The 26,102-nt window shown below is 29.9% G+C and overlaps 2 protein-coding genes across 2 annotated transcripts in view; one reads left to right on the top strand and one right to left on the bottom strand.

Moving 5' to 3' along the window:
• LOC106681896 (unconventional myosin-XVIIIa) overlaps positions 1-10,391 on the bottom strand; it is an 18,108-nt gene extending 7,717 nt beyond the window's left edge. Inside the window, exons 1-11 of the mRNA XM_014422459.2 lie at positions 9,972-10,391; positions 9,691-9,783; positions 9,440-9,617; positions 8,652-8,760; positions 7,905-8,113; positions 6,130-6,238; positions 4,787-5,012; positions 2,442-2,587; positions 1,751-1,922; positions 1,213-1,366; positions 359-493 (exon numbers count right to left, since the gene is read on the bottom strand). Coding sequence (XP_014277945.1) covers positions 359-493; positions 1,213-1,366; positions 1,751-1,922; positions 2,442-2,587; positions 4,787-5,012; positions 6,130-6,238; positions 7,905-8,113; positions 8,652-8,760; positions 9,440-9,617; positions 9,691-9,754 — 1,502 coding nt within the window. The 5' untranslated portion in view covers positions 9,755-9,783; positions 9,972-10,391. The remainder of the gene's footprint in view (positions 1-358; positions 494-1,212; positions 1,367-1,750; positions 1,923-2,441; positions 2,588-4,786; positions 5,013-6,129; positions 6,239-7,904; positions 8,114-8,651; positions 8,761-9,439; positions 9,618-9,690; positions 9,784-9,971) is intronic.
• Positions 10,392-10,851: 460 nt separating this feature from the next.
• The window catches only part of RpII215 (RNA polymerase II subunit RpII215), an 18,355-nt gene continuing 3,104 nt past the window's right edge, over positions 10,852-26,102 (top strand). The window contains exons 1-24 of the mRNA XM_014422441.3: positions 10,852-10,994; positions 13,257-13,389; positions 13,472-13,608; positions 13,725-13,877; positions 14,456-14,749; positions 15,076-15,236; positions 15,317-15,538; positions 15,631-15,888; positions 16,347-16,557; positions 17,385-17,475; positions 17,970-18,088; positions 18,234-18,402; positions 18,877-19,046; positions 19,139-19,267; positions 19,342-19,564; positions 19,730-19,826; positions 19,909-20,022; positions 20,132-20,382; positions 21,193-21,398; positions 22,433-22,567; positions 24,006-24,134; positions 24,252-24,414; positions 24,706-24,935; positions 25,037-25,240. Of these exons, the coding sequence (XP_014277927.1) occupies positions 10,917-10,994; positions 13,257-13,389; positions 13,472-13,608; positions 13,725-13,877; positions 14,456-14,749; positions 15,076-15,236; positions 15,317-15,538; positions 15,631-15,888; positions 16,347-16,557; positions 17,385-17,475; positions 17,970-18,088; positions 18,234-18,402; positions 18,877-19,046; positions 19,139-19,267; positions 19,342-19,564; positions 19,730-19,826; positions 19,909-20,022; positions 20,132-20,382; positions 21,193-21,398; positions 22,433-22,567; positions 24,006-24,134; positions 24,252-24,414; positions 24,706-24,935; positions 25,037-25,240 (4,077 nt within the window). The 5' untranslated portion in view covers positions 10,852-10,916. The remainder of the gene's footprint in view (positions 10,995-13,256; positions 13,390-13,471; positions 13,609-13,724; positions 13,878-14,455; positions 14,750-15,075; positions 15,237-15,316; positions 15,539-15,630; positions 15,889-16,346; positions 16,558-17,384; positions 17,476-17,969; positions 18,089-18,233; positions 18,403-18,876; positions 19,047-19,138; positions 19,268-19,341; positions 19,565-19,729; positions 19,827-19,908; positions 20,023-20,131; positions 20,383-21,192; positions 21,399-22,432; positions 22,568-24,005; positions 24,135-24,251; positions 24,415-24,705; positions 24,936-25,036; positions 25,241-26,102) is intronic.

Raw genomic sequence — 26,102 nt, 5'->3', positions numbered from 1 at the left:
TAATTATAATATAATTATAATTAATATAATACAGGTCGTAACCTGTATATCAAGTTTTGAATAGTAGTTAAATTTTTACCTAATATAAAAGTCAACTTAGGGTCTGTTCCAAAGACAACTTTTGGCTCAAGAACTGTACTGAGCATGAGCAGTACTGGTTCTTTCCTCCCAAAGCCTGGAGTACACATGCTCTGTACAATTCTTCACAATCAAAAGTGGTCCTTGGATCAGACCAATTATAATGGATTTTTTCCTTTAATACACTCTAGATAAACTGGCCCTACCGTAATGTGTTGATCCTGATTAGGACACATAGGGTTCTAATATATTTATTAAGTAAATGATAATAAACACTAACTTTGCTTCTAAGTCAGTAACTTTCTTTTGTGCAGCATGAACTTCATCCATCTGCCTAATTCGGTCAGACCTTGCTTCTGCAATGAGCTTTTCGGTTTCCTGACTTGTCCTTTCGAGAGCAGCAATTTTAGCGTCCCTAAAAAATTGTTATAATCATAATAATAAGAAATGATATATTTAAATGAATTGTGAATAAGCAATTTATATGATTATTTATCGTGTAAAACTAAAAACCTTAACCATAAAGCTTTTAAGCAATGGCACTGTTTTCAATAAAAAAACAAAAAAAAATAAAGAAAATATGCAAAATCAGGGTCATGCACCACCAAACAGCAATATTCTAGATGTTTAAAAATATTCCAGCCTTTTTTATTAAAAATTAAATTTTTTAGTTAAAGTTCACATACAAAGGATGTGAGGTTATTATAATTTTGTGCTTAACCTTTCACTCATGAAACATCATTTAAAATGAAGTTTAAATAATATATATACAATACTTTTTAAATCAGAAGTATAAGTTATTGATAATCAGAATAATCATTGTTAACTCCCAATAAAACAATCCCATTGAATACAATAATCATTATTATTACACTCGGTAATAGCCTTAATTGATGAAACTTAATAAGCATTTAGAATTTAATGGTCCATACCCAATAATAACTTAATTAAATGAGCCAAAACAAATTAACTACATATTTTTTCAAATATTATAATATTATAAAATATTATAATTATATTATTATTATATTTCTAATTAGAGAAAGAGAAACTTTAATAAATATTGAGATACTACAATCAATTGAATGAAATTCAATAATAAACTGAATGAAAACAATTTGAATACCAACATACTTGGGTATGCTTGCTGCATCGATTGCTGCCTGCCGTAATTGACTCTCTTCTAGATATTTCTGTTCCCATTTAGCTGTTTCACCTTCAAGCCTCATAATTTTTTCGTCTTTTTCTCTTAGTTGTCGCTTTAATTCGGCCAAATTTTCTCCTTCACCTGATTAAAATATTAATATTTTTCTAATTAATTTAATTCAATCTTTTATTTACTTATGAAAAACAAAAATAATGTGGAGATACATTTCTATTAAGAATTAAAAAATTATAGGTGTGACAAAAAAATTCAAAAGCACAAAATTGGTGAACTGAGGAAGAGGAAAAAAAATAAGAGAAATGTCCGCCTTACTCATCAAAATGTAAAAGTTTTCTTTCCTAATGATATTTTCATATTAACAGAAGTAATTTATTATTTTTAAAAGATAAAAATGATAACAAGAAAGATAATAAATTCAAACTACAATATAATGAATATTAATCCTTAGTCTCCAATAAATTGTTATAAAAGATAAAAAAATATATGCAGCTATTTTAATGAGATTACCATGAGATTCTTGGTTATTAGTGTGTTTCGCCCGTTCGTTTTGTAGTTCTTGCTCTAATTGAAGTCGTAATTTTCTTTCAGTTTGTTCTCTGCGATCAGAGGCTAATTGGAGAGAAGACAAGGCTCGTTGTAACTGAGCTACTCGTTCTACATGAACTTGTTTCTGCCGGCACTAAAAAAAACAAAGATATAATTCAAACAAACCATAAATGATAATTTTTTAAAAATTATATGATGATTTTATATGGTAAAAAAACTACTCATCAATGAAATCTATTTCATATGTTAGAAAATAAGCCATCATCAATGAATGTAGCAATCAGGATTTGGCATCTTTCTTAAATTTATAACCTGTTTTTCTAATATTCTATAGTTAAAGACTTTAATCAAAATGATTTGTTTGAGAGACAAAATTAGCTGCTTTCTTAATTCAGTTATGAATTTAGAAAGAACAAAAGGTTATAGCATATAATTTTTTCCTTATGGTGCCTTCAATAAGTGCAGAGACCATAATTAGCAACTGAAGTAACTCTTATATCCGAACGGATTACTAATAAATCTAGTTGTGAAATAAGCACAAGTTGGTGCACAATGTGTAAGAATTTAAGAGTAATCAAATATATGTGGGAAATGTCTTATTGACTACATGTTAAGCATCTTTGATAAAAATAGAAAAAAATAAAAAATCTACCTCTTCCTCAAGCCTGACAACATTTGCTTGGGCATTGATTAAAGCAGTATCGAGAATGTCAATATGAGTTCTTTGTTCTTGGAGTGTGGCTCTCTGAGCAGCTAGTTCAATTTCTTGCCTTTCCTTGGTCGCAACTAATTCTTTATCTGTAATTTCAAATAGTAAGTAAATCATATAATATAATGGACGTATGAGTTTAGATCATAACAAATCATACATTTTTTAAAATTTTTTCCAACACTAATCAACCATCACATGACAGATTACACAAACACAATTAAAGAAGGGGTATCTCCATAGTAAATCATATATTGAGAGAATGACCATCTTTTGTTTCTGTCATAATAATAAAAGTACGAGGGTGGTTTGAAAAGTTTTCCTAATGTACTAGAAAGAAGTGTCTTACCTCGGTGGAACTGCTTTATTTTTGAACATAATCTCCCTGTTGACTAAAGCATTTGGTCCAGCAATTTTTTTTTTTTTATTATTATTTACTTATAGCTCTGTCAACCATTTCTGGAATAGCAAGAACAACCATCTACATTAGGGTCATTATCTGAAAATGTTTAAATATTTCTGTTCCATTTACAACCTCTAGGATGAGTGCCAGTTATTGGAAAAAAAAAAAAAATTATTCCACTCCCTCTGTTCTTTTACGGAAGCTATATTTTACTTCCAAAATTGATTTATAAGTAGTAAATAAGAAATTAAAAAAGATCGTTTTTCACTCCCTCACCATGTCCGACTCCGTTGGTAAGATACTTTGAAGATTTGTTTTCAATCTACAATTTATTATTTCGATTTACTAACTAATTTATTCAGTTATTAGAGGAGGATTCCATTAGAAAATATGCCTCATGATTTGATATTGTCAGTAAATAAAAAAAAAATTGTTCGTCCAGAGCCCTGTTTCATAATAAAGTACAAACTAATAATATTAATCTTGCAGTTTGTATTTGATGCAATTTCACTGACTTATGCAATTCTGCTAAATAATTTTTTACTATTACACTCATGTAATATCACTTATAGTCATCTCTATCATAAAACAAAATTTATTAGTGCTCGTACTATATAATTAGTATAGTTGTATTTATGGACTAATACTATTAGCTTTCACTATGAAACAGGTCCCAGATGTTTTTCATTCACTCCCTCTCTTACTCTTCACTCTCTCATTTAATTTTTTTTTAAACCATAATTAAAGGTATTCTGGCATGGTTTACTAGTTAGGTACTATTCCACTAAGGTATAAATGTTTGCAGTTCGAAATTATGACATTCATTATTGAAATCTTAGGAAGTGAAATCTCGCATCTTCAGATAATAGACCTATTAACACTATTTGGTGTACAAATAAGTTCCCACTGTTAATAATACAAGTACTTTTTTTTTTAATTTTTTTTTTTTATAAAAACATTGTTTCACACTTAGTAAATATCATTTGTGGGACCTTTTGATTTAATTCTTTAAATTGAAGAAATCTGCAGCTGAGGCACATGGATTGCTTATAGAAGCTATGGTGATACTGTACAGACTCAACACTTAGCATAAGCAGATAATGAAGTCATTGCCGGAAGAACCCGAGCAGCATTAAAAGGAACATTCCAGGAATTCAAATAAGCAGCATATGAATTGGGCCTTAAGGTGAATCAAGACTAGACGGTGTAAATGAAAAGCTCAAGAGAGGATAAGGAAGAGAATAGTAATAGTAAAGTGACGTTCAGAGACCACAGTTTCAGTTCTCTAAGCCAGTTTAAGAACCTGGGAAGCCTGGTTTCAGTTGATAACAAAGTAGAGAGCGAAATAGAGGCCAGGATAGCTGCAGGAAAAAAATGTTATTTCTCACTGCAGAAAATACTGAATTTTAGAGCTCTCTCTAAAAGGATGAGAGTGGTCATTTACAAAACCATCATAAGGCCAGTATTGATCTATGGGGGAGAAACATGGCCCTTGACAAGAAAAGCAGAACAGATGCTCAACTCCTGGGAGAGAAAGGTATTGAGAAGGATATGGGGAGGAGTCTCGGAGAATGGAGTTTGGAGAAGAAGAAGGAATGAGGAACTGATAAATCTGTACAGGGAACCCAGCATCATGGTGTTAAAAGAGCAAGATTAAGATGGTTAAGACACATGGAGAGGATGACTGATGAAAGGATTCCCAAAAAGATGGTTTATGGCAAATCGGATGGAAAACGGAAAAGAAGACGTCCCCAGATAAGATGGCTGGACAATGTGGAGGAGAAAGCATGAGACCGTGTAGATTGGTTGGCTGTTGTGGAGGAGGCCCGGGTTTTTGTAGGCAGTGTAGTGCCATAATAATAAAATACACAAAATGAAAACTAACTTTGTGTTACTAGTTGTGCAATAAGAGCTTCTCTCTTGGCTAGCTGAACTCTGCTCAGGTCAGGTGATGTCAATTGCTGCCCAAGCAATCGCTGGTTGGCCTCCTGCAGTCTCCTAACTTCAGCCTGAAGCCTCGATATTCGTGCTGACTCCAACCTTTCACGACGATCGCAGGTAGCAACTAGTTCTTCATGGGCTCGGGTTACCTTAGATACCTCCTCTTCTAGCTAAAATAAGCAACAAATTATTTCAACAAACCTTATTTGGCACTTCTTATCAGATCAGATCAATCAATCTTACTTAATAGTCCCAGGGCTGCCAACATTCAAGAGTGACGTAAACCAGAAATTAGGAATTCATGATACTTTCTTATGCAAATAATTTAATTATTTGTAAAATATCTAATATATTATAGGAGTATTCATGATCTTTAGTTTAACATGTTAAAGCATGTTATATGTAGAAATATTTCCTTATTTTACCAGGTTAAAACAATATAACATATAACATGATTGAGAGCGTATTACTAGGTCTGTTAAATAGAGAATGAAGTCATGCAACAGACCAGCTGAGCTCTACATCATTGTGTTATGTTACTTGCTTGTAGTTTGTGTTTTGATAGTCTAAGTATTGTTTTGGACTTTTTTAAATAAGACAATCAGTAGCCAAATCTTCACATTTCTACTTTTCACTTACTTTAGGCATGTTGTAATAAATTACTGTAATCAGAACTTAGAAGTATACAATAACAAGAAGTTTTAGAAGGAAAGGTTACAAAACAAGTTGCTAAGAAAATCCACTAGGAGCTCCCATGCATTTATCATTTAACATGACTTTAAATAGGGCTGCTAACAATCTTATACTTCTAATATTTAACTTGGTAAAACATTTTACATTTAACACAATATCATGAATACCCCTAAAATGTCATATCGTTTTAACATGGTAAAAGAAGAGAATATTTCTCCATTTAAAATAAGTTTTACCATTTAACACACTTTAACATGTTAAACTAAAGATCATGAATACCCCTAATATAAAGTATATAATAACAATGTTGACACAACTCGGAAGTTTTAAATTTTCGCCAGATGGTCTCATGGCATTCAACTTTTTTTTCCACCTATAACTAGACCTAATTAATATCAATAAATCTAAATACTCTCATATTAAGTTGAAAACATTTTTAAGAAACACAAATTTGTCCCAGGACCATTGTAACTACTTTCACAGAGAGTTATGGCAGTTCCAGAACTATCAATAACTGTAAACCCGAAATTAGGCATCTACATTTTTTAACAAACATATAACTAAAAAAATAAAATAATTTAATTAGTTTCTTACTTTGTGTGCTTTCGCAACTCTGTGATAACAAGCCTCCAATTCAGCTTTAAGACTATTGTTTTCCTGCATTAGATGATCAACCATTTGAGCACATCTCTGCTGATCTTTTCTAAACAGTCACAATGTAATATTTTAATTTAATTTCTCAACATAAATGCAAAGAAAAAATAAATCATAAAAAGAAAGGAATGGTATACAAAATAATCAGTGATATGAAATAATTGACCATAATTAATAATTAACTAATGATACAAAATAATAAGATCACTTTCTCCTCCCTTAACTTTCCTATCACAGGTCCTCAATCACCTTTTCATCAAAGAGAAAAATATTAAACTCCTCGCAGCATCCTTAATCCTTTCAATTGTCCAATGAATAAATATACGAGGAGAATGATAATGATAATAACAAAAAGTCACTTATATTCTAGGAACATATTTCCTCTCATCTGTATTCAAAAATCTACAAGCCTTTTCATTGTTTCTTCAATTCCTATAACTTTTCAAAAAAGACATGCCCTGCTGATCAATCACCTGATATTTGATACTGACCCTGAATTAAGAGCTAATGATCATGGTGCTGATGTTACATTGAAAATCAATAAAGTCTCTAACAGTCCTATCAAATTCACTTAAGAGCATTGTCCATTCCTAAGTTTCTTACCATATAAAACAAAAAAATTTCAGTAATCCACATTAACGTCAAGATCATAAATAACTTCTAGGCAGCAAGAAATCATCAAAAAGATTGTATCTTTATTCATCTCAGCATCAGTTTACTAGCAATGATATCAATAAAAATTTAATATGATAAATTGTATGAAGAATGGTGATGATTTTATCAATTCTTACTATCACTTATTAATTTTATGCATGGGAAACTAAGTGAAAGTAATGTCTACATATAAAATAAATTTCACTCCCTAAATTATTTACATTAAGAGTTCATTTCGTTTGTTTACAATTATTACCTTATCATTTCTAACAAACGGGAAGTGAGAAGGGGGGGGGGTTCCTAGAGGTAATCAACCTATTCTAACGAGATTGGGAAGGTCAAGTATGTTTTTTATTATTATCTTGTCATTTCTGACAAATGGGAGGTGAGAAGTAGGGAAGGAGGTTGTTCCTAGAGATAACCAATATATTCTAACCAGATTGGGAAGGTCAAGTTTTTATTCTGTGGAATCTACAAAATTAAAGTTAGCCCATCCAAGGCAGAATTAAATCAGCATCAATAAAGATCTGATTTGTATACCAATCATGTTAAGGAAAAGTAATATCAATTTGGATTCTCAGTTTTTAACAGAAATAAATATTTTAAGATCTGAGTCCAAACAATCAAATCCTGGAAAATGGGCTACACGGTTGTGTGTCAAAAATAAAAAAAAATGTATAGAACTGAAATTATACTTAAGCTAGATCTGGGATATTACTAATCATCAAATCAACTAATCAGAATCAATTGTATGAATTTTATACCGTTTTCTCATAAACAGCTAAAATAATTTTAATTAAACTCATCCTATCAACGCATAATCAAGTGGTTTTTAATATGAACTGTCTTATCGTCATTGAAATACTATGATAGGGCTTAAATACCGATTTTTAAAAAAAATATTCCAATAAAGTACCGTTAATATTTATTTGAAATTATTAACTATCTCACAACGTTAGTAATAAACAATGGATTAATATGAAGTATGAAAATATTTGATTCAGCAACTATCTATACTTTATACTTTGGAAAATGGGCATGTTTAAATACATGGTTAATACCTTGTATTCCCTAAAGTGTGTCGAAGAATAGTGTTTTCTCGGTCAGCAGCAGTGAGGTCTGGTTGACTCTTGCTAAGTTTAGATCTCATTCTTCTGTTTCCGCAACCAATAGATCGAGACCCCGATATCATTTGCTTCTTGCTCCCTCCACTTTCTCCACCGGAACTTTCACCTCCACGCTTTACCTCATTTGCAAGGTGCTTTAAAACCTAAAAAATAAAATATCTATTAAATTAAAAATCAAAAATATTAACCGTGAATGATACTTAAAACTTTAGAAAAGGATAATCTTGTTAGGGTTAAAAATCAATTTAAAAATTATCCTTATAATCAAGAAATCCTGCATTCCTCAACTGCAGTTTTAACCATTGTTATCACGGTCTGCATCATATAAATCATAAAACTAAAAAGTTAAGATATTTTTGGTCAATCATTCATTTATTTAGATTTAAAACATAAGTTTTACAAACAAACAAAACTTATTTATACATTGATAACCATATTTATTACTCAAAAAAAATGAGAGTAACTTAATGATCATAACTTTTAAGTTGATACTATTTTGATCTAATCGAGAGGATATTGGAAGAACTAAGCAGCAAGTACACTAATTCTGAATGACTCGATTAATCAAAACTTACAAATATTGGAATTATTGATATATAAACAGAGGTTTTTAAACAATGATAAGTAACAGAACTTCCAAGTAAGCAACAACATTCATCCTAAACATTAAGTAATTAATACCTGAGATTGACGAAGATAATCGTCAGGAATGTCAGTAATTTCCCGTACACCTGTGTCTCTATCTCCTTGAATATGGCTACTATAAACTGGAGGAGGTCTCTCATGTGTCCTAGAAAATAAACAATAGGAAAAATTTTCATTTTTTTTTGTAAAAAAAAAAAAGAAGAAAGTTTCGGGTCAACTCCAAATTACTAGAATTCTATTATAAAATTACAGAAAAAATCTTCGGATTTTCTTTGTTTTTATAATGAATTTTGGTAAAATTATCAATTAAAGCATCATATCATGTCTATTATGGTTTATTGTACGACTAAAAGAGCAAATATTGAATAAATAACAAAACCTAAAAAATAATATATACTTATAAAATCAATAGAATATTAAAATGTTTTTTAGTTACACTCATTTAAGCAGAATCTTCACATAACAGATATCTGTTGTGCATTGACAATTAATAGTGCTATCTAGTACCAAACAAATCCTAAAAGTACGACACCAAATGTCAGTTTACAAGATCACTATCATTGTCACCTCGAAATCTCTGCTTAAGTTAAATTATCATTTTGAATTAGCATTACTTTAATTTTTTCAACTGATGCAATCAAATACACAAGTGCACCATCAATTTAGATGATTTTTTATGAAATTAATACATGTAATTAGTTCAAAATGGAACAGAAATAAATATAGTTCATTATGAAATGGAAAGAAGTATACCAAAAGAAAATATTTTAAGAATGTTCATGTTTTAGGAACTATTTTAGTAAATCAATAAAAATTATAAATACCTTGAATTCCACGAATCTTCATGAATTATAAGAGTATTGTAAGACATATTTTCTTGCCCCTGAGGTTCTTGGCGAGGAGTATGTCGAATCACATATCGTTCTTCATGACTTAAATTTTCATTAGAAGTTGATATATCTGTTTCACTGCCACTCACACTTCCTCCTAACATATTACCTCCTATTCAAAAAGTTGAATTACTAAATAAAAAATTACTCTTCATTGAAAATAAAGTAATAAAGACTACACATACCCTGAATATGAGATTTTGATGGTGAATAAGATAAATATCGTCCTTGCTTTTGTATCGGATTCATTTTTGTTCGTTCTCACATAAATTCGAAAACTAAAAATGAGGCATGAACATGTATCAACAGAAAACAATAAGTTTCAGTCTTAACAATAAGGTATTATCACAGATTAAAATATTAAAACGAATAAGAAAAAATGCATTGCACTAATTTTTCAATAATTTGGAAAAAAATTAATAATAAATGTATGAAAATGTGTTTAAAACAAGCAAACAACACTCACAGTTCGGGATACTATGTCCTATACGATCATAAAAAGAAATAGTTTATCACATTCTTTGCATTCCTATCTCCCACTACCAGAATTGGGACAAAAGCGTGAAGCAACCTTGGAACAATCATGCGACATGAAGATAATTCAGACAGTTTAAACAATTGAATCAAATTCATCCCTAGCAGTTAAGTCTTAATATCCCAAATTCAAAATTAACAGGTTGACAAATGACGTTTAGATGAAAATAATAATAATAACTCCCTATGGCGATAAAAGATGTTAATCATCAACTTTGGGGGTAAGGAGTGAAATTTAAAGCAATAGAAAAAGTGTAATGAAAAATTAATGTGAAGAAAACAAATTGTTAAATTAAATTAAAACCAAAGCAACACAGTCCTATTCTGTTACCTATCCATCTTGAAATAAAAATAAATTTAATGATTTCATGATTGAAAATAGAAAAAACTATACATTGGATTACGTAAATATATCACATTAACAACAAAATTTGATATTTTACTGGAATCAATTTTTAAAAAAGCATTAAAACTTAAAAAATTACGAAAATAAGCGATGAAAGATAAGCGAAATGTTTGTAAATAATTCAAGTTATCAGATATATTTTAATTGTTATCTTAAGTTTTTAATAGATTGTTATTAAATAAAATTATAGAGTGCTGAGTAAAGTTTAAAAAGAACCATATGAAAATTATTAACAATAAAATATTATGTTTAGTAAATTCTTTAAGGTTGTACACATTAAAACAGAAAATATCTTTTATAAGTGTATAATTAGTAAAAATAATTAGAAATGTTATTTAACAGACTAAAGACGATTGTTTTCTTTTGAGATTTATTGACCTTTTGTTTATTTACGATTGTGGTAGCATTGATAATAGGTAATTGTGCCTTCAGTCGCCAGCTTGCTTTCATCAGTTTAAGCAAGCCAGTAAAATGGCGACCAACGATTCGAAGGCACCTCTTCGTCAAGTTAAGAGAGTTCAGTTTGGAATCCTCTCTCCAGATGAAATTGTACGTTAAGATTTAATTTGAAAGATGTACTATGTGATTATAATGTTTTTACAGTTATCTTCTAAGATGTTCTCCATTATTTCAACAACTGTGGGATAGCCACTTTGACCAGTTACAGTTTTCCTTATAGTGTTTTAGTTTCATCTTGTGACTTTTATTAAATGATTTCTTTATTTTTAAATTATAAAGTGTAAAGATTTTTCGTTTTGGATATACATTAAATACTTTGTGAAATGAAATAGTTAATATCTTCATAATTTTATTTATTATTAGTGGAATGCAGATATAAAGCTGAATAATGTTGGGGATTGGTAATAACTTTTGTTTTACTATGTCCTGTGTGTGTCATAGTGCTGTATTTTTTTTAAGTGACAGTTTTTTAGATGTTGATACTTGAAGTGGTAAGTTGTCCCAACCTATTATTGGTATTGATGCGCTAAAGGCATACTGGAAATGAATCTGACTACCTTAAGATAATGGATGTGTTGTGATTATTTTGAATACATATGTCAAACATGATTTTGAGGAGGACCTAACCCTTACCAGGATTTATGTTCTCAGAAGAGGACTCATCAGAATTGTATTTTTTTTAAAGAGTATAATGAACATTTTTGAACTATTCATAATATAAATAGTTACAATGTTTGAAATACTTTATTAAAGTCATTATTCCGCTGGGATATTAGTGTTTAGAGCCTCCATTTAAAACCTGTCAGGGACATAGAGATTTTTATGGGCAGTAATTATTTTTTAAATCCAGTTATTTAAATTGACAGTTAAGATTTTATACTTTTCTGATTTCCTAGTAATGAAATACTCAGTTGTATGACATTTCAACTTCGCAGTTTTTAAACTATGAAACCTTGTATCACTTAATGGATACATCCATCATTGACTTAAAATCATTATTTTCAATGAGATTTTAAAACAGGATGGTTATTCTAAAATTTAGTTGTAGCATCGTCTGCTTCTACTTATTGTAGTCGTATAATTCTGGAATTATTTATGTTGATGCCATTATAAAATAATTTGTCATGTTCAAATAACTAAATAAAAAAGTTGAAGTGTAAATTTCTTTCTAAATTTTTGTTTCATTACATATAAGTATTATTAAGAGTTTATATTATTTTGAACTGCTAAACAAAAAAAAAATTGCTTTTATTTAAAAATAAATATTAGAATAATAAAGGAATAATTTCCATTTAATCACAGTTGCTATCATTCTTTTATGTATGATGAATGTTTTTAAAATTTGTATCATTGTCGTTGAAACAACCGTTTGGTTCTAATTTTGTCCTAATAAGTAAAATATTGGCGTTCAAGTTAAATATTAGAGGTTTCAAGAGTATTAATATATTTATATTTCATGAAAGAAAAACAATGACTTATTTTATAGGTATAAATGATCGACCATCTCCTTCATATAATGACTACTTTTATTTATTGAAAGATCTCCTCTACACAGTCACAGTAAAATGATTCTGTGATGATAGAAATGGGCTTGCATATGCTTATCTTTTCCTCTAATTTTGAAGGTGCTAAAACATTTTATTGAATATCTTACAAACAATTTAAACTTTGAGGATGTGCTATTAGGGGATGCTAGATTTTATTTATCGGTTGTGTATATTGAAGGAGTGGACATGAAAAAAAAAGAAAAAAATTGAATATCCCATTTATCTCATTTTATCCTCTTTTATACAATATACATACATTTGTGTCATTGTCTAACTTCTCATTTAGATTTATAGAAAATGTTCTATAACTTGTTTCTATTTGAATAAGCGTTTGTTGATTATATTTCTTATAAATCTTATTAAATATTCTTGGTTTGAAAAAATAATACTTGTGGAAAATAAAATAATAATTCTGAACTGTCTTTTTCTTTCTATCCCAGCTTCTGGTAAAAGCTTTTTGTTACTTTTATGTACTATAAATAAATAAATGGGATAAAAGATATTCGTTATGGATCTGCTGATTAATTTCTAATTCTTTATCCCTGTTGTAATTTTATTTTAAGTTGAGTACTTTTGGGCTTATTAAGCATAATTAACTGCTGTATTTCAGGAATATTTTTTATTATATTAGACTATGAGAGAATGAAATCATGTTTGTACATTTCACTATAATATTTTAGTTTGATAAACATCTTAGAGAGAAGAAAGAACTTAATTTTCATTAAATAATGAATTAAAGTCAGGGATTCATCACATAAATACTTTTTAAAATGCCAATAATAATAGATTTTATTTTATTTTCCAGCGGCGAATGTCCGTTACAGAAGGGGGAATTCGTTTCCCCGAAACAATGGAAGGAGGACGTCCAAAACTCGGTGGTCTCATGGATCCCCGGCAAGGCGTCATTGATAGAATGTCTCGCTGTCAAACATGTGCAGGTATAGGTTTCAGAAGTATTTATGAGTTGTAGAAGGCTTAATTATTTCTTTTTAATTTCACTAATTACAATTTTGATTTCAGGAAATATGTCAGAATGTCCTGGACACTTTGGACACATAGACTTAGCAAAACCAGTATTTCACATTGGCTTCATTACTAAAACTATTAAAATACTCAGATGTGTATGTTTTTATTGCTCAAAACTGTTGGTTAGCCCTGTGAGTAAACATTTTATCATGCTATTTTTTTATTGAGAAATATTTTTCGTTTTTACTTTAAACAAAGTTAGATTATTATAAGTTAAATGTTTTAATTTAATTTTTTTTTTCTCTAGAGTCATCCCAAAATTAAGGAAATAGTTTTGAAATCAAAAGGACAGCCTAGAAAAAGACTTACTTTTGTATATGATCTATGCAAAGGTAAAAATATTTGTGAGGGTGGTGATGAAATGGACATCCAAAAAGATAATATGGATGAAAATGCATCAGTAAGTGTTTTTGTTCTAAATTTACTGTACTGTATTTATAAATTTAACTTGAGAAAGTTGTATGTTATAATTAGGTCAATGTCAAGGAAGTTTTGTTAACTTTTGACATTATTCAAGGTTATAGTTTCTTTTAGCTGATCTATAAAATAATATTATTATTTTAAAGATATTTCACTTTTAGTCATTAAGAAATATTTATTAAAATTATCTTTTAAGTTTCAACTAAATACTTTAAAAATTATACTCAATATTTTACTGTTGAAGTGAGATTATATCTGTAGTTACAGGGTATAACTTGGTTATTACAAACTTTCACGTTTTTATAGTAATACTTTTCCATCACTATTGTAAATTCTGGTTTGGTAAAAAGAATTTAAAAATGCTGTATTCAGTTCAAATTCCTTGAAATGTAATTTGTTCTTCATATGATGACAATCTTGAAAAAACATGAAACCATAGTTACCTTATTTTTTAACTCACTAATGTTAACTTATTTATTGTGACTCATATGAGAGATAAATTACTTAGCTGATGTTTTGTATTCATTGGTATTTATATGCATCTATGTTTTTTAACAGAATCGTAAACCTGGCCACGGTGGTTGTGGTCGGTATCAACCAAATCTTCGCCGAGCAGGTCTGGATGTTACTGCTGAATGGAAGCACGTCAATGAAGATGGTCAAGAAAAGAAAATAGCCTTGACCGCAGAACGTGTGTGGGAGATATTGAAACATATTACAGATGAAGAATGTTTTATCTTAGGTATGGACCCAAAGTTTGCTCGACCTGATTGGATGATTGTCACCGTACTTCCTGTTCCACCTCTTTGCGTAAGGCCCGCAGTTGTTATGTATGGCTCTGCCAGAAATCAGGTAATTGAAGTTATTCTTTATCATGTCATTTTAGAAATTAGCTTCTTTGTTTTTTACATTTAAATAGTAATTTATGTAAATGGCATGCAATAAGTTGTTAAGAAATGTGACATTTTTCAACAGTTATTTCTTTAAAACGTAGAAGTCATGAGCTTAAGATACAAATTTTCTTTTAATTTAGCTCTAATACATAAAATTATCCTAGATAAATTATATTTTATATATACTTTAATTTCGTTATTGTAGATGATGTTATTTCGAACAATAAGATATTTAATTTAAGCTATATTGGTGTATGCTATTTAGATGCTACTTCTGTTTTTTAGGATGACTTGACACATAAACTCGCGGATATTATCAAGTGTAATAACGAGCTCCAGCGTAATGAACAGTCAGGAGCTGCAACTCATGTTATAGCTGAAAATATTAAGATGCTTCAGTTCCACGTTGCTACCTTAGTCGATAATGATATGCCAGGCCTTCCAAGGTTTTCTATTTATAAATTTTAATTTAACTAGATTATTTCTAAAAAATAAACTATTAATTTTGTTACTTTGATGTTTTTAGGGCAATGCAAAAATCTGGAAAACCATTAAAAGCTATTAAAGCAAGATTAAAGGGTAAGGAAGGGCGTATAAGAGGTAATCTTATGGGTAAGCGTGTTGACTTCTCAGCACGTACTGTCATTACTCCTGACCCTAACTTACGTATTGACCAAGTCGGCGTACCTCGATCTATTGCACTTAACATGACTTTTCCTGAAATTGTTACTCCATTCAATATTGACAAGTGAGTAATAGTTTATTTACTCTAAATTTTTAACTTGTAACACTAATTTATCTATATTTGTTATGAAATAAAAATTAAAAACAATTTTTTAGAATGTTAGAACTAGTGAGAAGAGGAAATGCTCAGTACCCTGGTGCTAAGTACATCGTCCGTGACAATGGTGAACGTATTGATCTCAGATTTCATCCTAAGCCGTCAGACCTCCATTTGCAGTGGGGCTATAAAGTTGAAAGACATATTCGTGACGGTGATCTTGTTATTTTCAATCGACAACCTACTCTTCATAAAATGAGTATGATGGGTCACAGGGTCAAAGTTCTTCCGTGGTCAACATTCAGGATGAATCTCAGGTATTGTTATATAGAATGTATTTCCTTTGTGTGTTAGAAACAAATTTCAGATAATCTGATTACATTTTAAACTAATGATTATTTTGTTTGGGATCAGTCTAAAAAACAAAACAAGTTTCTTATGTTTCGTTTATTATGACACTAATTTTTAATGGAAAATCCTGTTTAATAGAACTATCTAAATTTGTTCCTTTTTATATGATAAATTTTAAGACAGGCAGTCATTGTCTCTAATCTCTTTTTGGAACAGAATTTGTGTAATTCTCAACAATTTTGTTCTGGCTGAGTCCCCCATTTATACAGTTTCACTGCACTCTTTGGAAGTAATAATTTTTTTATCAAGTGTTTGAAGTTTAAACTTCAAGCTTATAATTTTAATGTTTAAATTTTGTGTGTTGATTGTAGCGTTAAGAAATAATAATGTAAACAAACTAATTCTAATTTACTTATTTTCACAGTTGTACATCACCTTATAATGCTGATTTTGATGGGGATGAAATGAATCTTCACGTACCACAGTCTATGGAAACTCGTGCGGAAGTAGAAAATCTTCACGTTACTCCACGGCAGATCATTACCCCGCAGTCGAACAAACCAGTCATGGGTATTGTGCAGGACACTCTCACTGCTGTCAGAAAAATGACCAAAAGAGATGTTTTCTTAGAGAAGGTAATAAACTCATTTAGTAGGGGTATTCATGATGTGTTAAATGTTTTACCATGTTGAATGTTATAACTATAAGATTGTGGGCAGCCCTATTTGAAGTCGTGTTAAACGTTAAATGCACAAGAGCCCCTAGCGGATTTTTTCAGCAACTTGTTGTATAAGCCCTTATGTTTATAACCTTCCTTCCAGACCCTCATGTTATTGTTTACTTCAGTTTTGATTTAAGTAATTAATTACAACATGCCTAGAGTGAGTGAAAAGTGGAATTTGTGTGAAAGTTTAGCTTATGAAATAAAATGAAAAAATAACTTTATTCTGGGACATATGTCCCCTAAGAATAATTACATGGTTCATATAGTGAGATTTTTATCTGGCGAGCGTTTACAAATTTTCAGATAGTAGAATGAAATTACATTGTTTTTTTTACTGTTTTTTTTTTCTCAAATGTATCATTAAAATTATCCATTCTGGTTTAATAACAGGGATATGAATACCACAAATACACGAAAGAACTGAGTTGTCACAACAACAAAAATGGCGGCGATCTCAACTGGTCTATTGTGTGACGTCATTCTCCATTTAACAGACCAAGTAACAGACTATCAGCCATGTTAAATGTTATTTCATTTTACCACGGTAAAAGAAGGCAATTTTTTTTCGATTTAACATGAGTTTTTCCATTTAACACGCTTTAACATGTTAAACCAAAGATCATGAATACCCCTATTAAAATGTATTACTCTACTACTGGTGATATGTTTATTCAGAGGTGACTTGTTTACATTTGCTTTGAAAATTTGTATTCTAAATTTGCTTTTCTTATCTTGCAGGAACAAATGATGAACATTCTTATGCATTTGCCAGGCTGGAATGGAAGAATGCCAATTCCAGCTATTCTTAAACCAAAACCTTTATGGACAGGTATATTAACAAAGATTAATTAATATTTATATTTCAAAATTGTTTGCTAGTTTTTTTAAATTATTAATAATAGCAGCCAGACCTCTTTTTTTTATATCAATTATTAGTTATAAAAAACACATTGTCACTTAATTAACGTTAATATTTTTTAAATTCCCTCATACCATATTCCTGCTCTATCAGCCTTAGATAATCTAAATTAATCTGAATGTTTTTTGTTTTAAATGACCAAAAAACACTTTATATTGTAAACTTATTTAGTTTTTTTCACTAATTTTATTTAGTTATTTTTATGAATTATCTTAATTTCTTACTGCTAATTTCACATTTTTTCTAGTTTTGATATTATAAGTTTAATATAGACCAATTATTACTTTATTGAAGATCAGTTTCCAAAAAAAATGTTTCAGGATATCATTTTTAATCAGTAAAATAATGGCTGAAGGTTTCAGTTTCAAATATGTCTTAATTCATGATTATAATAATGTTTACAGGTAAACAGGTATTTTCATTGATTATTCCTGGTGAAGTAAACATGATAAGAACTCACTCCACTCACCCTGATGATGAAGACAATGGCCCTTACAAATGGATTTCTCCTGGTGACACAAAAGTAATTTTTAGTTTTATTTATTTTAGTTTTATGTGCCTATTTAAATTGTAAAAATGTATTCTGATTTTCCATTCATTATTTTAATATGAGATTGGTATTTAAGTTGATTAGTTGAGAATTTAACTGATGTTTTTTTCTTCTCAAGGTAATGGTGGAAGCAGGAAAACTCGTTATGGGAATTCTCTGTAAAAAGACCCTAGGTACTTCAGCTGGTTCTTTGCTTCACATCTGTTTTTTGGAACTTGGTCATGAACAGTGTGGCTACTTTTATGGTAACATTCAAACAGTCGTCAACAATTGGTTGTTGCTGGAGGGTAAGAATCTTGAAAATTTAAATAACTTAATTTTAGGTATCTCAATAAGATAACTGTAACGTGTTTGACCTAAATTTAAAACAGGTTTCTATTTCATAATTAGAAAAATTTAATAAGTAGGGTTGATCCTATTTTCAATGTACTTAAAAAATGCATTAGCTTTGTTTAATCTTTACTGTTTATCTTTTGATCAATGTTGATTAATAATTACAGTAATTTATATATTTACTAACACATTGACTGACCACTACGAGATAACTCCTTGTTAGCAATCTTGCCTAGGACGCCCATAACAAGTTATCTTTTAGTAAAAATACGAGATAACTTGTCGGTATCCTACGGAAGAGTGCTGACTTACTAGTCCGGAGTCAACGTGATAAATTGTTTGATATTATAATTAGTGTTGTTATATTATATTAAAATTTATGAATAATATTGTAATTTATTATTTGAAATATATGTGTGTTTGTACAGGTCACTCAATTGGTATCGGAGACACCATTGCTGATCCTCAAACGTATCTCGAAATTCAGAAAGCTATTAAAAAAGCTAAACAAGATGTCATAGAGGTTATTCAAAAAGCACACAACATGGATCTGGAACCTACCCCTGGTAATACTTTGAGGCAGACTTTCGAAAATCAGGTATTTTTTTGTTTTCAAATCTTAATATTTATTGTTCATATCATTATTTGTTTTAATAAGAAACTGTGGAATTTAATATTTTGACTTTGTAGGTAAACAGAATTCTTAACGATGCTCGAGACAAAACTGGTGGTTCTGCCAAGAAATCTCTGACAGAATACAATAATCTAAAGGCTATGGTGGTGTCAGGTTCAAAAGGGTCCAACATTAATATTTCTCAGGTATGATTGGTAACACTCTTCATATAAATATTAAATTTTTTTCTAGGTATATCATTTATTAACTTGTGTTTCAGGTTATTGCTTGTGTAGGTCAGCAAAACGTAGAAGGTAAGCGAATTCCATTCGGCTTCAGAAAGAGAACACTACCTCACTTCATCAAGGATGATTATGGTCCTGAGTCCAGAGGATTCGTAGAAAACTCGTACCTTGCCGGTTTGACTCCTTCAGAATTTTTCTTTCACGCTATGGGTGGTAGAGAAGGTCTTATCGATACTGCTGTCAAAACTGCTGAAACAGGTTTGTCAACTAAATTATTGTTCTTTCAGTGTTTAATGTTCAATTGAAATCTGAGTATCAATTGTGGATTGTATCAATAACCTAGTTTTAATAAAACAAATATATTCTGTGGCTGAATTAGTTCTTAAAAGTCATTTGTCAATTACTAACATTCGAATGCTTTAGGTTATATCCAACGTCGTCTGATAAAGGCTATGGAGAGCGTTATGGTCCATTATGATGGTACCGTCAGAAATTCTGTCGGACAGCTCATTCAGTTGAGGTAATGATTGAGTAGTTTATAGAGGTATTTTTTTACAATATGAAAAAGAAAGGAAATTAACTTTTACTTTTGTTTCATTTAGGTATGGAGAAGACGGGCTCTGTGGTGAGGCAGTCGAGTTTCAAAAGATACAAAGTGTTCCTCTATCTAACAGAAAATTCGAAAACACATTTAAATTTGATCCTTCTAATGAAAGGTATTCTGGAATTCACAAAATATTTAATCATCTCGCATAATTCACAATTTTATTTAAATTAAATAGTTTGCTTAAAGTGGATGTTGAATAATAGTTTTTTATTGTACAGGTACCTCCGTAAAATCTTTGCTGAGGATGTTCTTCGGGAGTTACTTGGTTCTGGAGAAGTAATTTCTGCTCTTGAACAAGAGTGGGAACAATTGAACAGAGACAGGGATGCATTGAGACAGATCTTCCCTTCAGGGGAGAACAAAGTCGTACTTCCTTGTAACTTGAAGAGAATGATATGGAACGCTCAGAAGACTTTCAAGATCAATCTAAGGGCTCCTACCGATCTCAGCCCACTTAAAGTCATTCAGGGTAGGTCAAAATGAATTTTTTTTCATTTATTTTGATAAATAAGTGACACTATTGATTTGTATTCTCAGAGTATTTAATTATGGTTAAAAATTATTTATAACTCATTGAGTGGTATCTGTTCTTTAATATGTTTAGATAAAATGGATACCTGCTCAGAATATTTACAAAAACACATGGATGGATCCAAAGTTCAAATCTTGACTAATATTGGTCCAATTCAGATGGTTTTAGTTTTGGTTTGTAGAGTGTTTGGTTTAACTACTCGGTTGTATAGTGTTTGAGTTACTTGAACCACCCCCTCCTTTTTTTAAAGGTATTAACAATAAATTTGAATGTTTTTAAATTCAGCCTTATTGCACTTCTATAGCAGAAGGAGAACCACCCATTAATAATTTTAAATTTAAAGGCATTGATGTTTTGAAGAGACAGTGATCAATAAATCATTGAATTAAATTTTACAGACATATACAGCCCAGTTTTATTAATTTAAATTGTGATAGATGATTTTATTGGAAGATGTTCTTAATCATACTTCTTGATTTATTCATATAAACTATGGCTTCATACAAGGGGTTAGTGTACCTATTTCTCTCAATTTTCAATGAAATATCTTGTAAACTATTTATATTACATGAACTAAATTAAAATTAGTCAAGGGAAACTTTTAAAGTAGTTTAATTTTACCAATTTTTATTTATTATGTTTAATCATTTATGCCAATATTAACTAATTTATTGATTATTTAAAATTTCACTTTTTACTTTTTCCTTGGAGGTAGAAATATATATCGATATATTTATATTATAACAGGTGTAAAAGAGCTGTTGGAGAAGTGCGTTATAGTCGCTGGTGATGACCATCTCAGCAAACAGGCTAATGAGAACGCTACGCTCCTCTTCCAGTGCTTGGTTAGGAGCACTCTTTGTACAAAGCTGGTTTCTGAAAAGTTTAGGCTTTCATCAGCTGCTTTCGAGTGGCTTATAGGAGAAATTGAAACCAGATTTAAGCAAGCCCAGGTATAATTGTTGGTATAAATTAATTTATTTTTCTGTAAAACTATCGATATTACTTGTAAATTAGAAATAATTAATCGTTTTATACAATAATTCAGGAGACCTACTGGTCGGAAGTGTGGTCAGTCGAGAATAAAAATAAGTAAAACTTATTTTATTGATAGCAACTTTGTTTTGGTGAGAATTGAAGGCCTTTTTCAAGGCTAAGTACAAATTTATATAATCATAATGTTTTAAAGTAAAAATAGTAAAATAAGTTTTAATGTAGCTACACAACTAGTATAGAAAGAAAATCCATAGTATGAGTGAAATAAGAATTAATACATATTTAGATAAAAACACTAGAAGAATATAATTATATGATAATTGTCTCCCCTGTTTTATTATTTTGATATAACTATATTCTCATACTATTTTTATCTTTTTATGTTTTACTTCTTATATATTAGTATCTTATTTAATTGTCATACTGTTTTTATTATGGTTGTTATCTAGTTTAGTACTTAGCCCTGATGAATGCCTGAATTCTCGTACCAATAAAGTAACTTTTACTTATTTTTGTTTTCCACTGACCGCACCACCAACCATCTTCTCATATAATATTAGTCATTGTCAGTAACAAACACATATTATAATATGATTTGCATTTCATCCAATATTTTACTTTAGTAATATCAAAGAAATTTCTAAACTGTGGTCAAAACTATCTACAATTTAAATCTTGAGTCACAAAAACTATCAGTGTTTATTTTTGGGCCATAACAATCGAAATTCAAAACCGGTTATTAAAGTTTGATGTTTTTCCTAACACAATTTAAAAAAACACAAGTACATACAACTATAATCAATAATCAGTAATTATAGTTGTAAAGGCTGCTAAACAAAAAAAGCCCTACTTGTTACATATAAATATTCTACTTTGTACAAAGCATTTTATGTTGCATATCACTGTGGAATATTATATTAGCTGATTGCATTATTTACAGTTATTGGTTAACATATATCAGATAATTTAGAAATATTATTTTTTTTTTAAGGCTGCTCCTGGTGAAATGGTTGGTGCTTTGGCTGCCCAGAGCTTGGGAGAACCAGCTACTCAGATGACACTGAACACTTTCCACTTTGCTGGTGTGTCGTCGAAAAATGTAACCCTTGGTGTGCCCAGGCTCAAGGTAAATAGCCAATATTCTTTTTGGAATTATTTTTCTATATTAATGTGTGATTTTGGAGGTAGCTAAATTCTATGGCTTTTATAAATTTATATATGCCAAGAATTGACCTACCAAGAAACACAGTTCAACTCAGCTGATATCAGGTGTACATTTGTGATAGTTAACAGAAGTAGTTTTGAACCACTTGAGCACATATGGAGCAGGATCATGACAAGGAACACCAAGTCTTCATTATGTGAGATTAGTCCTCATATGTGTTATAGACCTGGACTGTGTCGAAGAACGATGTGAAGGCCTTTCTTATATTTGAGTGGAAGCTGTTATGAAGAATATTTGACTTTGTAAATAATTTAGAGTACTAGAGAAAAATGAAAAATTAGGAAGTCCATGATTTATTTGCCGATGCTGATGTTGAAGTAATTCAACTAAAGAGATTGAGTTAAGTGAGTCTCTTGGCAAGGATGGGAGAAACAGAGATCCTAAGAAGATCTTAAAAGATTTACAGAGTCACGCCAGAAGAGGAGGATGGATGGAGTGACAGCTGATGCAGGGACCTAAAATTGGAAAGCATTTGCACTGCACAGGACAGAGCTCAAGAATGGAAGCTTATTATAGAAGGCAAGACTTACAACGGATATTAATTTTTTGGATAAATATGTTTGAATGTGTAGTTAAACTTAAGTATTCGAGCTTTACTATATCTAAACAATCTAAAACTCATTAGCAAATAGAAATGAAGTTAAAATTGGAAAATGGTTGTTATTTATCTGACATAAAATTAATCATTTCACTTTTATTGTTCTGAAACCTTAAACAAGAATTAACAAAACTATTATTCCTGTTGTGTTCACTGCTGTGAGACATAACCACATTTGTTAAAAGAAGAACTACATCTCAAGAATTGAGATTGAGTCAAAGAATATTTAACTGTAGAAAAGTCACTGGGAAATTGGAATTGCGAGATTTACATGCCAAAGATACAAATATAGTAGCATCAAGATGCAGGAATAGGGTAGGTTAAGTTGTTGGACTGGAAGTCCTAATAAGCTAATCAGCCCTCAACCAGAAGTTGATTATTCAAGGATTAGATTAAGATGCAGGAGAGAAGATTATATCTAGTCTATCGTTGTAGATTTGGGTTGTGACGGGAGAAGTTCATTGCAGGGTTATGTAGGCAGAGATTGTAGGTGTTAATAACATTAAACCTATAGCTTTTTTTTTTTTAAATGTATATATATATAAGTTATAAAAAAAAAAATTAAGTGACAGTTTGATTATTGTTTAAATTATAGTATTCATTGTCTTGAAATTTTAATAGATTATGTAAGTGAAACACTTTTGTTAAAAAAAAAAAAATGATTAAAAGTCTAAATGGAGTGGTCAAACACCTTTGTGAAATACATTTATATAAACAATTTGACGTTTTTTCTTTATTCAGGAAATCATCAACATTAGTAAAAAACCAAAGGCTCCATCCCTTACTGTCTTCCTTACTGGAGCAGCAGCTAGGGATGCTGAAAAAGCTAAAAATGTCCTCTGCCGTCTAGAACACACTACGCTCAGAAAGGTAATCTTGCAAAAAATTATTAATCAGGCTCAAATTATTGATATTTAAACTTCATTTATTGTTAAAACCCATTTTTATCATCATATTATTATTAAGATCAAATAATTATTTTCATAGGTAACAGCAAATACAGCTATTTACTACGACCCTGATCCACAAAACACAGTGATTCCTGAGGATCAAGAGTTTGTTAATGTATACTATGAAATGCCTGACTTTGATCCTACCAGAATTTCACCCTGGTTATTGAGAATTGAGTTGGACAGAAAAAGAATGACAGGTACATATTTTTCTTAACACTTTTACTGAACATAAACTTTTTTTATTTAGTTTTGTTATTGATATTTACATGTATCATCTACGTTCAATGTTAATTGTTTTTTGTTATGAGTATAGTATGATCTCTGTATACAGTTTATTTTTTGATGATTAATTTTATCACAAAAATCGGCATTATATTTATATAATTAGATGATTCTACCTAGAATCCACCTGTAACTAACCCCTCTTTATTCTAGATTTTATAAAAAATTTCATCAATTTTTTATTTTTATTATTCTTGATTCTGTAGATAAGAAACTGACTATGGAACAGATATCTGAAAAAATCAATGCTGGCTTTGGTGATGATTTGAATTGTATTTTCAATGACGATAACGCTGAAAAGCTTGTACTGCGTATTAGGATAATGAACAGCGATGATGGGAAGTCAGGAGAAGAGGAAGAATCCGTTGACAAGATGGAAGATGATATGTTCCTTAGGTGTATTGAAGCTAACATGCTTTCAGACATGACCTTACAGGTGAGATTTGTTTTATTTTATTGTGTAATGTAATTTCATTGTTTTGTAATCAATTCTCAAAATTTTTATTATATTTATTTCATGATTAATGTTTTTATTAGGGAATTGAAGCTATTAGCAAGGTGTACATGCACTTGCCCCAAACTGATTCGAAAAAGAGAATTATCATGACAGAAACTGGTGAGTTCAAAGCTATTGCTGATTGGTTGCTTGAAACTGATGGTACATCTCTTATGAAAGTACTAAGTGAAAGAGATGTTGATCCTGTGCGTACATTCTCCAACGACATTTGTGAAATTTTCTCTGTAAGTACTTCTAGTTAAGTATATATTACTGTAAATATTGTTTTTGTGTAATAATGAATGTTGGTGTAAAATATATATAGACTAGTTATATAAATATCTATTGCAGATTATTCAGTCAGTAATTTTTACCTGTTATTTTCTAAATTACATAAATTGTGTTTTAAGATTATAAATAAATGTGATGGGTTTTATGCATAAAATAAACACAAAAGTATTCTCTATCTCTATACAAAAGTATACAAGTCTTGTTCTCTTTATTAAAGATTAAACTAACTTTTTGAATTCATTGTTAAAAATTTAAACTGAGATTATTTGATAGTTCTATAATTTTACAATATTGTTTTCAAATAATAGAACTGTATTTTTTAGGATTTTCTTTTTAGGAAGTCTGGTAATTCAATATCAAAAAAAATTTTGAGGTTAAAAACTTCCAAAATTTGAATATATTTTATTCTAAATTATCATAATGTTGCACATCGTTTCAGGACTATTGTCCCATATTCATGTACTTTAATAATCTCTTAATTATTCAAACCTTTAATTTCACAAAGGAAATTATGTCATTATCTACATGGCTGAAAAGGCAATTTAAAACATGTTGAGGTAAAGCAATTTTTTTCAGCCATGTAGATAATGACGTAATTTCCTTTGTGAAATTAAAAGTTGACTAATTATGAGGTTTATTAAAGTACATGAATATGGAACAATAGTCCCAAAACATTGTGCAACATTCTGATGATTTAGAATAAAATATATATTAAAATTGAAAGTTTTTAACCTCAAAAAATTTATTAAAAGAGTATTTTTTAGATGAAATTCTACTGTAATCTTTCTTATGTCTGCTGTATTTTCTACAATATAT

The sequence above is a fragment of the Halyomorpha halys genome, unplaced genomic scaffold (genome assembly GCF_000696795.3).
Source record: "Halyomorpha halys isolate HHAL.00 unplaced genomic scaffold, Hhal_1.1 Scaffold373.1, whole genome shotgun sequence".
Taxonomy (NCBI): domain Eukaryota; kingdom Metazoa; phylum Arthropoda; class Insecta; order Hemiptera; family Pentatomidae; genus Halyomorpha; species Halyomorpha halys.
This window is presented reverse-complemented; position numbering and strand designations above follow the sequence as displayed.